This window comes from Boeremia exigua (assembly GCF_020726555.1).
Source record: "Boeremia exigua strain MPI-SDFR-AT-0100 chromosome Unknown C7974scaffold_2, whole genome shotgun sequence".
Lineage (NCBI taxonomy): Eukaryota > Fungi > Ascomycota > Dothideomycetes > Pleosporales > Didymellaceae > Boeremia > Boeremia exigua.
In genome coordinates, this window is record NW_025763519.1 from 2,855,132 (window position 1) to 2,871,471 (window position 16,340).

The window sequence follows — 16,340 nt, forward strand, 5'->3', positions numbered from 1 at the left end:
AAGGGGAACCCGCACAAACGCATGGACAAGGGAACTTGAGGAACTTTACATAGCACACATCACTTGGAAAATCAAAATGCATGTAGTATGAATATATCACGAGCCATGTAATTGATCATATCTACATGAGCGTGTCTTCTCTAACATCAGGGTTCGATGAGCTGTGGCTCCATCGCGATGTTTGCTAGTCTGTTCGTCTGAGGCATAAATGCCGTCTTCCCAACTCGCCTCCTCCGTACTTCAGTACCAGCAGCAATAAAAGCGCGTCTTCCAAAAAGAGCGTTCGGACAAACAAGATCAAATCGTAAAAGGGTCATCAAATATGCACAGAAAGAATTAAAAATCGAAAGGCGTAGAATGGTCGTAACAGTGTGGTGTGTGGTGGTTGCACTTGGACTTGTCGGGTGAGAGAGTCGCTTAGTTGCGGATGATGACACCCTGGCGGCGGGTCTGCTTCTGCTCGTAGACGTACTCGTCCTCGGAGCTGCACTCGTCAGACTCGTCGGAGAACTGGCAGCGGGCACCTCCGCAGTCGAGCTTGACGCGGTCACCCTTGCGTGTGATTCCGTAGCGCTCGCATGTGCAGCAGGAGCTACCAGAGCTGACGCTGGATGGCGAGGAGCTGCCGGAGGAACGCGAAGAGGTGAGCGAGGGAACGTCGGAGTCGGCATCAGAGTCGGAATCGTCCTCGGACTCGGAGTTGATGTCCTGGCTGGCGAAGCGGCGGTTGAGCTCCTCGAGGGTGGTCTGGTTGTACTGGGTGTTGATGACCTGGCGGGTCTGGCCGGGGCGCTGGGGCTTGGGGGCAACGATGCGGCTGGGGGAGACACCACGACCCTTGGGGATGTTCTGGGACGCGCGGCGGGATTCCCTGGAGGACTTGGCGGGGGCAGCGGCGCTCTTGGAGGGGATGTCGATGATGTTCAGCTTGCGGCCGGTGGTGGGCTCGGTGGTGTGGTCCTTGGCGGGGTCGTGGGAGACGTGGTAGCCGTCAATGATGTAGTAGTACCAGTAGCGCTGGCCCTGCTTGAGGGTGGCACCCTGGAACTTGAAGCAGCCGACCCAACCACCGGTCTTCTTGGGGTCCTTGGAGAGGGGAAGCTGGCCCTGGTAGCCGTCCCAGGAGCCGAGAAGGTGGACAGTCTTGCAGTTGGCGGAAGTGCGGAGAGTGAAGTTAAGCTGGATAGCGGCCATTTTGATTGAGGTTTCGATCTTAAACTTTCGGTGGTAGTTGAATTATGATGACTGAAGAGTCTTGTGATGCGTTCTGGCCAAGCTAATGGATGAACGACGAAGTGATTGCTGATGAAGTGGTAGAAAGATCGTTTACGAAAGTCGATTATGCGATATTGTCGAGTTCGTTTGGTGTTGTGTTGAGCAAGTAGAGCTGAAGATTACGTTCTGGGAGTGTAGACCGGCTACGAGGATTTGGTAATAGTAAAAAGAACTGAATTAAGATGGCACCAGGCCGGGAAACAAAAAGGTAGAAAGAGGACGGAAAAACGAACACAACAGCTCTGAGAAGTTCACACGCTTGCTGAAGAGAAAATCATCAGAGTAGGACCCCAAGGCCAACATATATAGAATCCAACATCGCACAGCACTTCGCCAAAGCAGGCTAGGATTGCCGTAAGCGGGACTCGCTTTGCGAGGGGCCAGCCGAAGTGACGGCACTACCGAAGCGATTGATTGCTTGCGCAGCTTACGCATGCCATGTTCGCAGGGAGCAGGCCGGTCGAGGCGTGGATGCGCAGTCTATCGAATGTGTGTTGAGCGCTTGACGGACGCTGTCGAGTGGTGGGTGGTCAGCTTGGTGCTACCCGGCGCCATGCTTCTGTGTTTTCATTGGTCGGAGTGAGCGGGGAATATCCATCTGCTCGCACAGACACGGCGTGAAAACGCGCAGCCTATCGCAGGATGAGCCATGTGATGTCAATCCCTCCCCGTGCATCCACAACTCCATCACAGTGCGGCAGGCCGAAGACGGATGCAGGTGTATTAACCTCGTCTTCGCAACCTTGCTGCCATGTACCTGGTCGCATCGGTAGCTTTTAGCAGCATTTTCCTGCATCGCCCAGCCTCCAAACTTCCCCATTAGCCAATGGAAGGCCGTGACCACACTGCACTCGATCACAAATTGTCCCAAAGCAGGATGTCGGCGGTTAATAAACTTAGAGGCTTGATAGTGCAACCAACCACCGCCGTTATGCTGAAAGCCCTTCTGCCTTGGAAGCAGGTCGGCCGCTCACGACGTCCGCCATGTGGAGATAGGCGTGGAGATGTGCAGAGGTGCATCTGTGCAGTGCATGCGAGCTGCTCAACGGGCGTCTGACGGAGAAATCATACAGCTGCAAGTCGGAGGCACAGCGCTTGAGAACGAGGCCGCCTCTTGCGACATTGGTCGGATCCGTGGGAGAGACCTGCAGAAGCTAGAGACTATGGTAGTGGGACGAGAACGATATAGGCACCATGTACCATGACCCTTGAGGTACAAAGGGCCGTTGCACGTGTGGTTGCGCGATGTTGTGTTGCGTAGCTTGCAGTGCTACCTGTTGTGCGAAAGAGAGGATCGGCGCTGCGACGTTGAGTACTTCAAGGTCGGTACGAAGCCATCATCGACGTTGAAATCTTGCATCTGTTTGCATTCGTTCGCATCAAGGACGCATTGCTGAGATCCGTTGCTGCATCGCAGTACGCAGCCGTATGCACAGGTCAGCGTGATCTCACATGTATCTACGCGCCGACCCACGGCCTCGTTCATGCATCATCCCTTATGAGGTGTCCAATCAAAGGAGGCTTGAAGAAGTATCGATCACCCGCACTTCAGCCACTACAATATATAGGCAGGACGGAGTGGGTTCAATAATTTGAGTGCAAGATCTGAAAACGTTGATTGAATGCAGCTTCACAATGAGCCCCACCACGGAATCGTCTTCATGACACCACAAAAGTATGCATGAGTCGAGCGCAGTCGATCAGCAGCCTAAGAGATTCTCAAGCTCCGCAGGTGTCAACGTGCTCTTTCTTCTCTTTGGGCGTCCTCCAATGCGCAAGGGTTTCGTTGGCGAGCGAGTCGTGCGTCTTTGCCTCTTCTCCTCCGCCACCTCCTCGCCAATCCCTGCTCTGAAGGACTTTACGGGGCTCGACTGGATTCTGGCAGCGGCTACTTCCGCTTCCACCTGCACTGCCTTGAGTTTGTCAAACATACTTAGTTTTGGTGACCGCTCCTCCGGATGGGAGTGTGGACTTGAGTGTCGTTTCCGTGTCTGTCGATAAGTGTTAGAGTTTGTCGCTGTTGACGAGTTGAAAAAATTGGATTGGGAAGAAGAGAAGGTGACGTTGCTAGCCATGTTGATAATCTGGTCGCAAATTTTGTCACAACGTACATGGCGTGGTGTGCGCTCATCTTCGCCTATCGGCCTTGATACGAGCTCTTCGGAGGCCAGCGCTTTCGCAGGGGACGATGGATGGTAAGTCTCTTCTGTGTCGACCATATCCAGCTCGGGCGTGCCTGTGTTTTCGTCCTCTGACTTAGAAGGTGTATTCGGGGTTGAAGCTGAAAAGACGACCTTCCGAGGTGATTTGCTAAGTGAGGCGTTGCCGTTTGTCTCTTTCAGAGCTTGTTGTTCAACTGCAAGTCCAGTTTTTGATGAAGGCAGCTCCACTTCTTCACCTTCCACGTCTTCGCCGTTGAACACAGAGCTGCCGTCTTCCATTGCCTCGTCGCCGTGCTCTGAAGCATCTTCCTCTTCCTCGAATTCATTTTCATCCTCTTCTGCAATGACTGAAATATCATCTGCGCCATCTGTGTCCATATCTGTATCATAATCCAATCCTCGGGTGATCTCGTCGAGGTTGATCGTATCGCCTTTGGTCATGCGTTTCCGCCATGAATCCATGAGCCTAAAGGACTCGCGTAATCGAGCCTCCATCTTCTCCCATCCGGCTCGTAATCTGTGGATCTCCTCTTCTCGCGACTCGACCTCTTCCATCGATACAAAGTCGGGGTTTGTGAGCAGATTCTTGAGGTTGTCAAGTACTGCGTCTGTATCGCTGGCGAGAGCCTCGTAGCTCGTTGGTAGAGCGTGCATCATGCCCTGGCGTGCATCCTCCTCGTCTTCCCCAATCACCGAGAGCTGGTCTGCATCTTCCTGCCCAGCCATCTCTGGCATGCCTTGTAATTCCCTCAATGTCACAAGCGTGCTTCTAACGAGAGCAATCAGGCTGTCATTCTCGTCGCTCAAGCTTTGACTAAGCTGTGTCAAGAATTCCGTAGTCTCTTGTCTCAAGCTGTATCCGGGATCTTCCATGTCTGGCTCATCAGCCCGAAGAGTGCTTGTCGAACCACCAAGGCCAGCAACACCTGGGTTGATGGTGATGCTTGCGCCAACCAGACCTGTCTTATTGCCGCGCTGCTGGGTGGTCAAGTGGCTCTTCAGACGTTGTATTTGTATGTCGCGTTTTCGCACGTCATTTGCGCAGCTTGTTCGTACTTGATCGACGGTTGTTTTGAGTCGTAGCATCTCCGCGCGCAATTTGCGCGCTGAGGATTCGGCGGTTCGTAAAGCGGCGCGGGCAGCATGCTCCTGCGATTGTGCGAGCGAAAGTTGCCGTGTCAGATCTGCGTTACGAGTTTGCAACTTTTCGAGAGATACCAGTTGCCGTGACTGCTCTGACCGCAAAGTTCGCACGGTTTCTGCAGTGGACTCTCGGTATTCCTGGTCGCGCTGCGTCAAAATCAGTACTGAAGCGCCACCCGGAATATTGCGACATCATACATCACGCTTGAGGATAAGATCATGAACGAGGTTGATGATCTGGGCCATTGTGGCCTCCTTTCCGCCCTCTCCTCGCGACGGGTGCGCAAACTCGATGTTCTTGCCATCGCGCAACAGTCCGCGAGCTAACAGCAGGTTGTTTATGTATGTTGCTGCCGTTTTAAGGTTGTACGACTCCATCTTGGGTGTGGCGAGGCCTTGTCGTGCGCAATGTTGGTGGAGCTCATCTGGTGTTTACAAACACGCCCATCTCGTTGCCGAAGTTCACCCGTGCCAACGTGTGTTCGTTCACCGCATCCATCACACATCACAGCCTGTCGCCACCCAAATTCTTCATCTCAGCTAGGACCAAATCGCCTCATGTACCGGCTTATTTTTGCTTTTCTAACTGAGCGGACTACCTGCTTACCAGAACCATGACGTTAACCAAAGCAATGACGCTGAGCGGCCAAACGTTCCAGCAAGCGACCTTCACCACCCATCAACATACATGTGTACGAGATTTTGTCACTGATAGCAATCTTTGCAGCACAACAGGTGATTCCGGCTGCACAGGGCGCCTACACCGGGCCATCACCCAGATAGCGTCAGTCATTCCGAATATATAAACCGACGTAGTAGTACTCCCTTCAAGACAGCCCTATATTCGAAGTATAGTTGCGAATGACATGCTGAATCATCGATCGCCCTTGCTATGTTCTTGCTCAATGGTAGCAGTATGTGTGCTGCTCTTGATCTGCGCTGACATCAACATTGCGCTGCCTAGTCAGATTCTGACGCTACAACTCCTTGCCCAAGAATATGAGTTAGGAATGCAGCAGCACTAGTCCATCAATCTGTGTGGCGTCGATCCAGTATACAAAGCTCAGCTGACCTCCGCATAGGACGTTGCTGCTGATGTGGATGTGATTAACAAGTATACCAGTGTCAAGTTCGCAACAGGTCGATGTCACGATGCTATTGTGAGCTTTGCAACATCCCAAGAGGGCGTACGAGTCGTTGTGAATGATCTCGCAGGCGCGACCTGTGACGCAGAGAAGTATTTGGCCTATGATTAACCAGGAAGTGAATAGAATGATGTTGCTGGCGATGTTGAGCCAAGTGGAGTTGCTGTCATCTGTGCACACTTGGGTGACTGCAACGCTGTATTGCCTGAACAAAATACCACTGATCAGTAACAGGAACTTGTCGATTTTGCAAGGTATTTCATTCAGGATAGCATCTCCTTCCTCAGTGCGCAGGAAAGCTCGCTACTGACGGCATATTCGGCCGGAGACAGTGTTGATAAACGAATCAATCACTGAAGCAAATATCGCCACCCATCCAGATCTCGAACTGGGTATTAGGGGGGCAGTCACCAGTTCGATATCGTCACTGAATAGCCTCGCCGTATCGACGACATTTATGGAGGCTTGTATGTTTAACGGCAGCATCAATAACAGCGTGAAAGACATGCTATCCGCTACTCGGCACGGATTGGGTATCACCGGTACCCAATACGTTATCACGGCAATTATCTTTCCATAAGATCTCGGTCTTGATGGCTTTGAGACCTGCGGCACCTCTACCTTCAATCCACCTAGTACTGGCACCTCTGCAGACCTCCTGAACATTCCTGACATGCAGTGAACTACCAATGAGCGAAGCTATGCTAATCTAGTGAGTGCTCGATTCGGTCGGCATTCAATAGACATCTGCTGATGATGTGCAGCTCAGGTGAAACAATGAAGGTGCAGTTTCTCTCAACACTTCTATTCACATAAACTAGGAGCAGCAAGACTATAAAATATTGATCAACTAACAAACCAAGAGCATACCTGCGTCATGTGCGACTCGGAGATTGATGATCACTGCCGATGATCTTTGGCGAGCTTACTTGCAGGAAGTTACACGATCTCTGAGGTTGAAGTGTGTTGCGTTTTGGCACTCTGCTACTCAGGTATCATGTAACTATAAGGGTATCATCCTACCTTACCCCAATTTCATCGTGGATTCACCACTACCTAGGCACTGCGGGAGCGTTCTTAATGATATTTGAGAGCATGAAAGTCTACCCCCTCTCGCACGTGTAATAGCAACACATGGGTAAAGTGCAGCTAGCGCTAGAGACATTCGTGGGTCTGTTCGAAAATCCATCCTGGTGCAAATACCGGTACCTAGGCACTATGCGCTGACTCCGCGACGCTACGATGAGGGCTCAAAGCCCTGCAGTATCTATGAGGTTTTATGGCGTCGACAGTGAGACTGAAAACATCGTGAGACGTCCTCGATTTCTAGGGAGAGGTGAAGGAAAGAGCAACAAGAGTTGAAGAACAAAGGAGCTCTTGTTCATCAAATACGTCGTAACGACATGACTTCGCAAGATCTTCCGCATTCATAGAACCATTAGTATCATCCATGAGCATAACGACAGCTTTACTTGCCTTCTTTGATTTAGCGACGAGAAACAAGGCACACGTGCCGTAGATTCCTGCCTCGGCAGCGCCGTTAGCGCCAAATGCTGCCGTGTTCACATGCGTGACCCCGGATTCGATCTACATCATCATTGTCACAAGCCTCCGAGTTGTCAAATTGTTCATATTCCCCGGATTCCCGACCCCGAGACTTGTCTACCCCATAAACCCATCTGCATATCCTCACCTCAAAGCTGCTTGGTTTTAGCGCAAGACTTAACACTCTACGTCACCCATCACAACACCACCAACATGACTCTCGCACTTGGTAAGCGCCTTCCGTTCTTACATCTCATGGAAAGCAGACATATGGTCAAGCAGTCGACACTCTTGTGTGGTACTTTTGATTCGTCTGGTTCATCTGTATATCGACAGGAGCCACTAAAACCTAGCTCCTTGCGCATTTCCTAGACGGACCTCCAACACACTACACACAGATATGACCAAGGCTAATAACCATCACAGCCGAATTTCCTTCCTCTGCCGCGTTCGACGCTATCCAAGCCTCGCTCTCCGCATCTCCCGCCGACCGCAAAGCCGCCATCAAGTCTGGCAACGGCATTTTCGCGTTCGTACTCAAGAACAACGGCAAGGAAGAGTCGTGGCACATCGATTTGAAGGAAACAGGCACAGTCGGTCGTGGCACAGCGCCAGAAGGCAAGAAGGCCGGTGTTACCCTTGTGCTCAACGACGCCGAGTTCCAGAAACTCGTCGAGGGCAAGGCGAACGCGCAGAAGCTGTTCATGAGCGGCAAGCTGAAAGTAAAAGGCGACGTGATGAAGGCGACGAAGCTGGATCCCATTCTCAAGAAGGCGCAAGCGCCCAAGAGCAAGTTGTAGATACCTCATAATGCTAAGAAAGCGGAGGACACCGTTTCTCTAGGAGCCCTGCGCGGCACCTGTTCGCAAGTTTTGTACAACAATAGATAAGTGCGATATCTGCGATCTGTTGTGTGCATCCGCATGAATAAGTGTTATTGGCCGACACTCACCGCTGCTACATTGCTTTCCTCCCGCGAGAAAGATCGTTGTCGTCAGAAAGGACACTGGCGCAATGCGTCAAATCAAGATCCAAATCGAGCTGACCTAGCCCTTCAGTGAAGGAGTTTAATACAAGACAGACGTAGTCCAGATCATCTCACCGTGAGACACTGCAGTGAGAGAGAAGACGTACAAGAAGCACTCGCATCCGGTGAGCCTGTCGTTAGAGCTAATATAACCCACAAGGAGTTTCCGCCCGTATGACTGTTGAACAATGATTCTAGACATCTCACGGAGGTTCCAGTCTTTGCTGCTGCGATGTTGGCTATCAAGATCATCCCTTCCTTCTTCCTACCTCAACACCGAGCGCTCATCATGCCCACACGAGACGATGAGCAGTGTTCAGTTGGGAAGCGAACTTTATGCCTGTGCAGGCGGACAAAGGAAAGATGCATTGAAGGATTGTAAGCATGCTAGTCATGTTATCATATCTATCTACATATTTTCATAAGTATGTTCGTGAAGAATGCAGCCGTTAGAGTTCGAGGCCGTTATGATACGCATGCGAAAGCAGTATCAGTAAAGCAGAGACATAAGAGAGGTCGGTCCAGTCGAGCGTCAAGTCCAAAGACAAAACAAGCCAAAGAAAAACAAAAGAAAGCGGACCGAGAGAGGTGTCAAGGTCCGAAGCTAAAAACAACATAAGAATCGAGCCGTAGCGCGTCGTACCAGCCCGCCAGAGGAAGCTGGCACTTGCGCCTTACATTGTGGCTCGTTGTAAGCAAGCGCAACCGTCACCGCCCGGTGTCCGTGGCGCGTGAGAGAACTCCAATTCAAAACCCTGGGTATCACCGTGATTATCTTGACTTGACCGGACCGCATACCTCTCGTACTCCACAACGCCGCAGCTAGTGCGTGTAAGAAATTATAGCAATGACACCGCAATACACAACACCTCACGTACAAAGGTGTGTGGTGTCTATTTCCACGATGAGATGCGCAGGAAGCGCTTCATGTGGTCTGCGTCGAAGAAGCTGTCCTTCTTGTTATGGCAGGGCGAGCCAATTGCAGGGCTCTTCTTGAGTTTCTGGTTAGGCTTGCTAAGCCACCGCGACAGCGTGTGGCCGCCACGGTCTTTGCTCGCGTCTTCGATGGCCGCGTCGACTTCTTCCATGAGGGGCCCCATGATGCGTGGCTCGGTGTCGATAGGGGAGAGCATGATAGGAACGTCCATGACCTCTTCTTGGGTCTTCTTCCAGCGGTCGCTGCCGGTGATGACGGTGAGGGGTTGGAGAGCATCGTCCCAGCTGCCCTCGCGGAGCTTCACGTCTTCGAAGTTGAAATCAATGAGGGTGCGGCGGTGTGTTTCGATGAAGTTGGAGATCTGGGCGGAGTCCATGACAGCGTTTTCCAGCTCCATGCAGCGGAGACGGGTGAATCGAAGAGGCTTTGGCCCCTTGATCTCACCGCGCATGGTTGGGTGGGTCATCTCGTCCTCAACAGGCTGCATACAGGGCTCCTTCTCCAGTGACAAGGGGGATGGACCGCGCTCGCCCTTCCATCGGAAGTGTAGTCGCGTGACACCACGTGACAATGTTCGTAAATAGGCGTGCAGGATTCGCAGGTGTTCGATCGACTGCGCGCGCATTTTGCCCGAAGAGGTTGCAAACGGAATGGATTCCATGCAGATAGACAGCCTTCGGATTTGCGTCCAGCGCTTAGCGGATGATGGTGTGCTTCCGAAGCCGTGCATGGGGTGAAGATAAAGAAGACCTCCGGCGTGGATTGGGTGCATCGACAAGGCAGTCAGGCTGTACAATGGTGCGCGTTCAACGGCGATTCGAATGGAGATGAGCGCATAGTCGACCACGGTCCGGCGGTGTCGAATCTGATTGTTCGAGTCGGGGCACGAGATTTTCAGGTGCGTAAGGTTAATGAGCTCGGAGAAAGCGGAAACAAAGGACGGGACGTTTGTTGCTGCGTGGAATAGAGGAGGATACTGCTTAACAAGCACGTCTTGCATTTCCCAGGTTCCGTACTTTGGTGTCTTGTCTTTCGCGGGACCATTTTGCGGGTTTTGAACCTGCGGCTCGTACACGAAATCTAGCTCGGCTCCGGTCTCTGGGTCAATGACTGGCGGTAAAAAGGTCTCGGGAGTATGTGGCATGTGGAAAGTAAACGTCTTGACATGGCGTCCGATCCGGGAAAGGGCTTCAATGCGCGCGGGCTTGGTAAAGGTTGATGACTTGAAGGTGGTGGTGACTGAATCGAAGAGAAGAGGCGCAGCGCGGGTTGACATATCATGGCATACAAGACGGAGGTTGGCTAGGTCGTCTGTTTCCATCTGCTCCAGCATGTTGTCGCGACATTTGTCATTCAGCCAGAATCGGAGGAAGACTGAACTGGTTGACAGCACGAGGTTGCATACTGATCCGTAAGATCGCACCGCTACGCACCGTTAATCATGTTGCCATACCGTGCCGGATTCGAGGGCGTCTTACATCGTCCATCTTGCGTGGTCGCGGGCGAAAGCGGTATCTCACCAAAAAGCAATTTCGAGCTGGCAGTCGAGGCAGTTGTCGCACGGCTGGCATAACTGCTTTGGCTATCCCCCGAATAGGAGCGCTTCAGCTGCGGCGGCGCCTGGCGCTGGGAATACATTGGATGAAGGTGAATTGGGTGGCATTCAAGATTCCGTGGGAAAGCTGCGTCAGAGTGTCGGTCTGGTGGGTAACTGCAAGTAGGAAGTCGTCATATGAGATTCACAAGGAGGCGGGGAAGCTCGAGCCGTCAATGAATCGTGAATATTCAGGAGTGCATGAAAAGTCGGTGAATATGGTCAACCTCCAGGGCTTCGTGGAAACCTCAGGAACCCGGGCACCCTCGAGGAGCTAGTATTTACCGCATCCTCCACATGCGGGGCCGCGCTGCACGTGAGATGCAGGTATGAGTCAAACATGGTGTGCTGAAGGCAGTGAATCCCGTCCCAAAATGCGACTCTTCTCTTTGAGGCCAGTTTATGGAGCGAAAAACGCGACCATCTCGCGGTGGGAGAGCGTGTTCATATGGTGTTCGACGCGACGATTCGGCCGCTGGGTCGAGTGGGCCTGCTGACTGGAGTCGGCATGAAACGTTTCATGGGTTGTAGCGAATGGGAGAACAGACTGAGTGGGACACTGCATGCAGCTCTTGCAGTAGAGCTGCAGTAGTTCCTTGGAAGTTGTGGCTGGATGCAGACGACTGGCGGTCAGCGCTCGAATTCGCGTGTAGCAGTGGCAAGGCGCGTTAACCTCCGCCTGCACTACTGTGTACATTGCCATGGAGAGTCGCGATTCGAGGGCCAAAACAAAAACATCCTGCGCCTGTCTGCAGTGCCTGCGCTGGTGTGCGCTCGCGTCTGTCCGTAATGCAGCTTTGTGAACGTGCACGAGACAGAGTTATCGATAAGTTGCCGCAAGGCGCGTCCCGCTCTTCAGCTTGACAGTGTCCACACCGTCCGCCACAGCATCATATATGGCCGGCTGCCCTCGTCGTGAAACGGTGACATGTTGAAACATTTTTGCTCAAACTTCCGACCTCACTGCATGGTGCTCCAACAAATCTCCTTGGGAAGATAAGCGAGGCCTCATAGGCTCACTCTTCACACCAAGTACCTACCCATTACCAGCCTAGTCCACGCCCGAAATCCCTTTCAACAAGGAAATCAAGGAAGCAGGACCTAGCAACGGGGCCAGCATCGAAGACAACAGAAGGACAACAAGGCCTGCTCGAAGACAGCACAACAACAACAAGCTTCTCGCCATGTTGGGCTACCTCCTTCCAAATCAAGCCCAGCATCCACTCGTATGACTCGCCACCCATTGCTAGCCTGTCAACGTGCATCTTTTCCAGGATCTCTTCAGGCGAGTAGCATCGTGCATGTCTTGGCCAGACGCACGACTTGCACCATCCACGGCTTCTGCCAGTTTCCGCCCGACGATGCTGTTGAAAATGCCGCACTTGCATGAACTGCCTTGTTGGCCGGTCTTTCCGCCTCCCGAGTTTTGTTAACCTTTTTGAGTGTTTGTTTGTTGACAATTATCTGCACGCAACTAACACGGTTGGAACGAGCCGACTTGCGCGCATTCAGTGTGACCTTCGAGTGTCCTGTACGACCTCATTTCATCCTTCGCCGCCGTTTCCGCAGATCCAGTTCGCCACGCTACGCAGGTACCATTGCCGAGTCAGGCCATATCCAGGCCACGCCTGTGGGTCTGAATTCATTGGTGGAGACGGTGAATTGATGTGCTGTCAAAACAATGGTACCATGTCCGGGCATCTCTCGGCCGGTAAATGATGGTCTAGAAACTTCGATCGCAGCATTGCGATTGGGCTCCCGAGACCCTTAGGCGTGAAACATGGGGATGTTTGTTTCGTTTCAAAGGCCCGGATTGGCCTCAGTAAAGGCTGTTCAGAAAATATTGATTGGCTAGAAACGTAGTTCTACCGTTATGCTGCGGCCCGAGATGCTCCTCCACGTCCACTTCCGTCATGGGATCCAACGGCCACCCAGTCCTAAGGACAGTGGGGATATCCTACTGACCGTCTTCGTGGCCAGATAGTTCCTTCCTTGATCCACAGTCGTGTGACTCTTCAGCGCCTCTTTTCGTCCGAAAACCTTGGTGCCCCCTCTGGCACTGGAGGAGGTTGGTAAGTTCCTCTGTATCCGTTGATAGGGGGCAGGTCCTGTCCGACCGCTTCCTCATAAGTCGGTGGTGGCGCCTCGAAAGTGTCGCTTTGTGGTCTTGCCGTAGCGTTAGGAGATGTGCTTGGCCCTCCGTAGCCTGCGTTAGCTGGCATTGTTGGCGTGTGCGGTCTCTGCGCTTGCGGCGGTACACCGAGGTTTGTAGTCTTGCCTGATTCACCCGTCAACGCGGCCTCTAGCAACGCCTTGGGAGGAGCAATGCCAGAGTAGACTTTGACCGGCAGCCTCAAGGGCAAGACTACGAGTTGGTCTTCGCCTTGGTTGTAGGAACCGTAGCCGACTCCCACGCGCACTTCCAGCTCGTAAAAGCGTGATAGATTACACGTCTGGAACGTCGGTGGAACTGTGTTTGGAATGGGTTTTCCTGACCAGTATTCTGGGTTGACTGGCACCTCTGTCTCCAAGGGATCGCTTGGCGACCCTAACGGGATTGCCATATTGCTGAAGGAGCAGAGTATCCAACTGTTCGATTCTGTACGAGCGACCTCGTGCGCACGTACTTTAGTGTAGCCGATCAGTTCGATCTGAAGCATCTGGAGGTACACATTCTTCGTGCGTGCGCTCATGTTCTTCATAAGCAGCCTCAGCGGAAGGTCTTGGTTAGCTGTGAGAATAGCCGGATTTGGAAGTCGGCCGTCAAGTGATATGCGTGGTGGAGTACCCGAAGTCGTGGGGGATGATGGCACGCTCATTGATGAACTCTTTCTGTCAAAAAGGCCGGGCTTTTTACCTGCCGCTACATTTGGCGCATTTTCAAGAAACTGATGTTGTCTCCTTGCGTACGCCTCGCCATCTTGCCGTTCTGATCGCGGAGGTTCAATCGGCAGAAATGTGAAGTAGGCCGTCGCCCTTGGGTTCTCCTTGAACAAGGACGGCCTGTTCACAGTAACTTTCACGTAGTATCGAATCTCTGCCTCGCCGGGAAAACCGGTCAGGGACGGGGGCAATGTGGACTTCAGATGTTGTGTGGGTGCTTTTGCGAATTCGGGTATTGTGTTTGCGAAGGAGATGTTCGAAATCGGCGCGGCCGCTTGCTGTGCATGGCAGGATGTGTTCAGAGGAATCTATCTTCATTAGCATGAGTATAGCGCTCGAGTATACGCGACTCACTTTGAACTCGAAAGGGTATTCAAAGTTGCCAGCATTCATAGTGAACCCCGTCTTGTTGTTTGTGAGGAGATCATCTTGCGTCATATTCGCAGGCCATACTACTTGAGTCTTGTACAGGACTTTGTGTACCTCCAGCACCGGCCGCTGCTTGTCTGGTCTGCTAGGATGTATCGGCGCAAGTAATCTTGTCTTCGACTCGCCCTCAAGCTTCACTACGATGCTGCTGACATTGGTTGGATGAGGCACCCGCAAAGACACTCTGCCCTGAATAACATCAAGATTGGTGTAATGCTCGTGCGGATGATCAAGGGCTATCGACACCAACATCGTGAGGTTACTATCGTACAAGTGTGACTACGGATCGGCTCCGGCGTCGATTTGGTGACTTGGTGATTTCAAGTGGACGTGTAGTCTCGGGTTGGTTGCGGACTAGGCAGCATTCTTCTTTATACCGACGGATGGGAAGTGTTGTGCTTTGCGCAGGATGACTCGGCTGAGTGTGGTTCACGGAAAATGCGGCACAGCCCAAGAAACGCGTGTCGTCGGTGTTAGAGCATTGCGGCAGGCCAAAGGCAGCAGTAGTAAATTGTCGGAGCGTGGCGGAGGGGCAGGCTTGGCTACGTCATTCCAGTCGAACAAACGCCTACACGAACGCCTACACATTGCGCCTTACCAATAGCTTTCCTTTACAGGCTTTCAAGAGACATCTAATAGGTAGCACATCTTGAACCCGCGCTGTCATTCCAATCGGCATTCAGATCTGGTTTTCATCATCTGGACATGTGCAACCCACAATCCTTGCAGTTTACATTACACAGCCACAGTTACAGCCGCACCACAGGACTGATGAGAGGCATTATCTCACACTGCTCCCTATCGATGGGTGCCATAAGCACTAACTCATAATCGCGACATCTCGCATCCCGCCTCTCGTACCTCATTCAACGTCGAAACCATTGTCGATGTAGAATCGATCTATAAGAACTTGACATCAAGCTACAACTTTTCTTTGGCGAGCATGTCTAGTTTGTCCAGTTAGTACCATCAACATTCGAGTGTTGAGAGTGCGCAACATGTGGCGGTCGCTTCTTACCACATATATCAAGATACAATGCAATGGCATTGAAACTAGATTGCTATTAGTATGACACATGTATGTAAAAGAACCTTTGAATCTTACGTTCTCTTACTTCCAGTCAACTCCCAAAGCCACCACTTCATACGGTTGGTCCAATTAATCAAGTCAAGATGACTGACGCCGATCAACGTTCCTTTGTAATCTCCCCATTGACTCGACGAGACGCTAGCAAAAGGTGTCAGACGAGTTCCGTCTTCGTAGCCAAAAGAACATACCTAACAAGACCGTCGTTGATTCCTTCTTCCCGCTTAACGATCGCATGTGAGGGAGCAAAAACAGACCACCTCGAAGGTTCTAAAGACGCACCATAAGAGAAGTATCTGACATCTTCAATGTCCGGCGTTCGTGGATTGAAACTCTCACGCATATACTTCAGCGTTAGCTGAGAGAACGCGCCAGTCTCGAAACCAAAATATTCGATGACTTTGTATACTCTCTTGATCCTGCGAGGCCCAATTGTCTCGAACATATAATCTGCGAACGAAGAACCTCGGTGCGGTGTCGCGATGGTCGTAAGAGACTTGATCGTGAAATCAGTCGGTTTGAGTTGACTAATCATATAGCGCGAATCGAGGCCTCCCATGCTGTGTGCAATGATGTTAACCTCCTTTCCTTTGGCTCTCGCTGCAATGCTCTCTGCCAGCTTTGCTGCTCTTGCTTCAACGCTGCCACTTGGCGGGACGGTCGCTACGATGACCTCAATTCCCTTCGCCGAAAGTGCCTCTGTAATACCACGCCAGTATTTTAGTCCGGGGAGGAACTGGCCTGCGAGGCGCAGTTCACTGAAGCCAAGGAGGCCGTGTGCGAGGACGATTGTGTGCTTCTGCGCATGTGTCAGCGGCTTGATCGTGGCTGGTGATGATTACGAACAGGTGTAGCTGACTGATATTAGCTTGCATTCAAGAGAGAAGCTAAGACTCCCACCATATTCTTCACGGATCACTGCGAACTCATCGGTGATCTCTCTGCCCATGGACTCAATGCGCGGGTCTTCTTTGCGCCACGATGTGCTGGTAAATTGGCGTCGAGCCAGTGAATATTTAAATATACATGTTGCAGGTGGTGAATTCGTACGAGAGCGGATAGCCGCTCGAGCACATGTAAGTATCATTGGGTTCGGTGCATTGTGGTGTTGAC

The 16,340-nt window shown here is 52.0% G+C and overlaps 6 protein-coding genes across 6 annotated transcripts; 1 reads left to right on the forward strand and 5 right to left on the reverse strand.

Annotated features, from left to right (window-relative positions):
* Positions 1–88: 88 nt before the first annotated feature.
* Positions 89–1,532, reverse strand: C7974DRAFT_386651 (uncharacterized protein). Its single transcript, XM_046141079.1, has one exon. The coding sequence runs from the start codon at positions 1,192–1,194 to the stop codon at positions 418–420; it is 777 nt and encodes a 258-aa protein (XP_046002030.1). The 5' UTR covers positions 1,195–1,532; the 3' UTR covers positions 89–417.
* A 1,076-nt stretch (positions 1,533–2,608) lies between these two features.
* Positions 2,609–4,995, reverse strand: C7974DRAFT_386653 (Afadin and alpha-actinin-binding-domain-containing protein). Its single transcript, XM_046141080.1, has 3 exons — positions 4,779–4,995; positions 3,387–4,727; positions 2,609–3,266 (listed from the first exon to the last, which is right to left on the reverse strand). The coding sequence occupies exons 1-3, from the start codon at positions 4,956–4,958 to the stop codon at positions 2,976–2,978; spliced, it is 1,812 nt and encodes a 603-aa protein (XP_046002031.1). The 5' UTR covers positions 4,959–4,995; the 3' UTR covers positions 2,609–2,975.
* Positions 4,996–7,324: 2,329 nt separating this feature from the next.
* Positions 7,325–8,359, forward strand: C7974DRAFT_386658 (SCP2 sterol-binding domain-containing protein). The gene is made up of 2 exons (XM_046141081.1): positions 7,325–7,499; positions 7,697–8,359. Exons 1-2 carry the CDS (start codon positions 7,484–7,486, stop codon positions 8,068–8,070), a joined length of 390 nt encoding a protein of 129 aa, XP_046002032.1. The 5' UTR covers positions 7,325–7,483; the 3' UTR covers positions 8,071–8,359.
* An 831-nt stretch (positions 8,360–9,190) lies between these two features.
* On the reverse strand, positions 9,191–10,872 carry C7974DRAFT_303757 (uncharacterized protein; the record flags this gene model as incomplete). Its single annotated transcript, XM_046137957.1, has 2 exons — positions 9,191–10,659; positions 10,713–10,872. 2 exons carry the CDS (start codon positions 10,870–10,872, stop codon positions 9,191–9,193), a joined length of 1,629 nt encoding a protein of 542 aa, XP_046002033.1.
* Positions 10,873–12,529: 1,657 nt separating this feature from the next.
* Positions 12,530–14,480, reverse strand: C7974DRAFT_115799 (uncharacterized protein). The gene is made up of 2 exons (XM_046135069.1): positions 14,066–14,480; positions 12,530–14,019 (listed from the first exon to the last, which is right to left on the reverse strand). The coding sequence occupies exons 1-2, from the start codon at positions 14,390–14,392 to the stop codon at positions 12,844–12,846; spliced, it is 1,503 nt and encodes a 500-aa protein (XP_046002034.1). The 5' UTR covers positions 14,393–14,480; the 3' UTR covers positions 12,530–12,843.
* Positions 14,481–14,894: 414 nt separating this feature from the next.
* Positions 14,895–16,314, reverse strand: C7974DRAFT_447991 (Alpha/Beta hydrolase protein; the record flags this gene model as incomplete). Its single annotated transcript, XM_046145656.1, has 6 exons — positions 14,895–15,087; positions 15,159–15,193; positions 15,246–15,368; positions 15,419–16,026; positions 16,074–16,081; positions 16,128–16,314. 6 exons carry the CDS (start codon positions 16,312–16,314, stop codon positions 15,062–15,064), a joined length of 987 nt encoding a protein of 328 aa, XP_046002035.1. The 3' UTR covers positions 14,895–15,061.
* Between the last annotated feature and the right edge of the window lie 26 nt (positions 16,315–16,340).

Excerpts from the sequence above, each read along its gene's own strand:
- C7974DRAFT_386651 (XM_046141079.1), bottom strand. The coding sequence starts at position 1,194 with ATGGCCGCTATCCAGCTTAACTTCACTCTCCGCACTTCCGCCAACTGC.
- C7974DRAFT_386653 (XM_046141080.1), bottom strand. The coding sequence starts at position 4,958 with ATGGAGTCGTACAACCTTAAAACGGCAGCAACATACATAAACAACCTG. Across the intron at positions 4,728-4,778 it reads ATCTTATCCTCAAGCGTGAT|CGCGACCAGGAATACCGAGA; the intron begins GTATGATGTCGC and ends ATTTTGACGCAG. Across the intron at positions 3,267-3,386 it reads ATGAGCGCACACCACGCCAT|ACACGGAAACGACACTCAAG; the intron begins GTACGTTGTGAC and ends ACTTATCGACAG.
- C7974DRAFT_115799 (XM_046135069.1), bottom strand. The coding sequence starts at position 14,392 with ATGTTGGTGTCGATAGCCCTTGATCATCCGCACGAGCATTACACCAAT. Across the intron at positions 14,020-14,065 it reads AATACCCTTTCGAGTTCAAA|ATTCCTCTGAACACATCCTG; the intron begins GTGAGTCGCGTA and ends TAATGAAGATAG.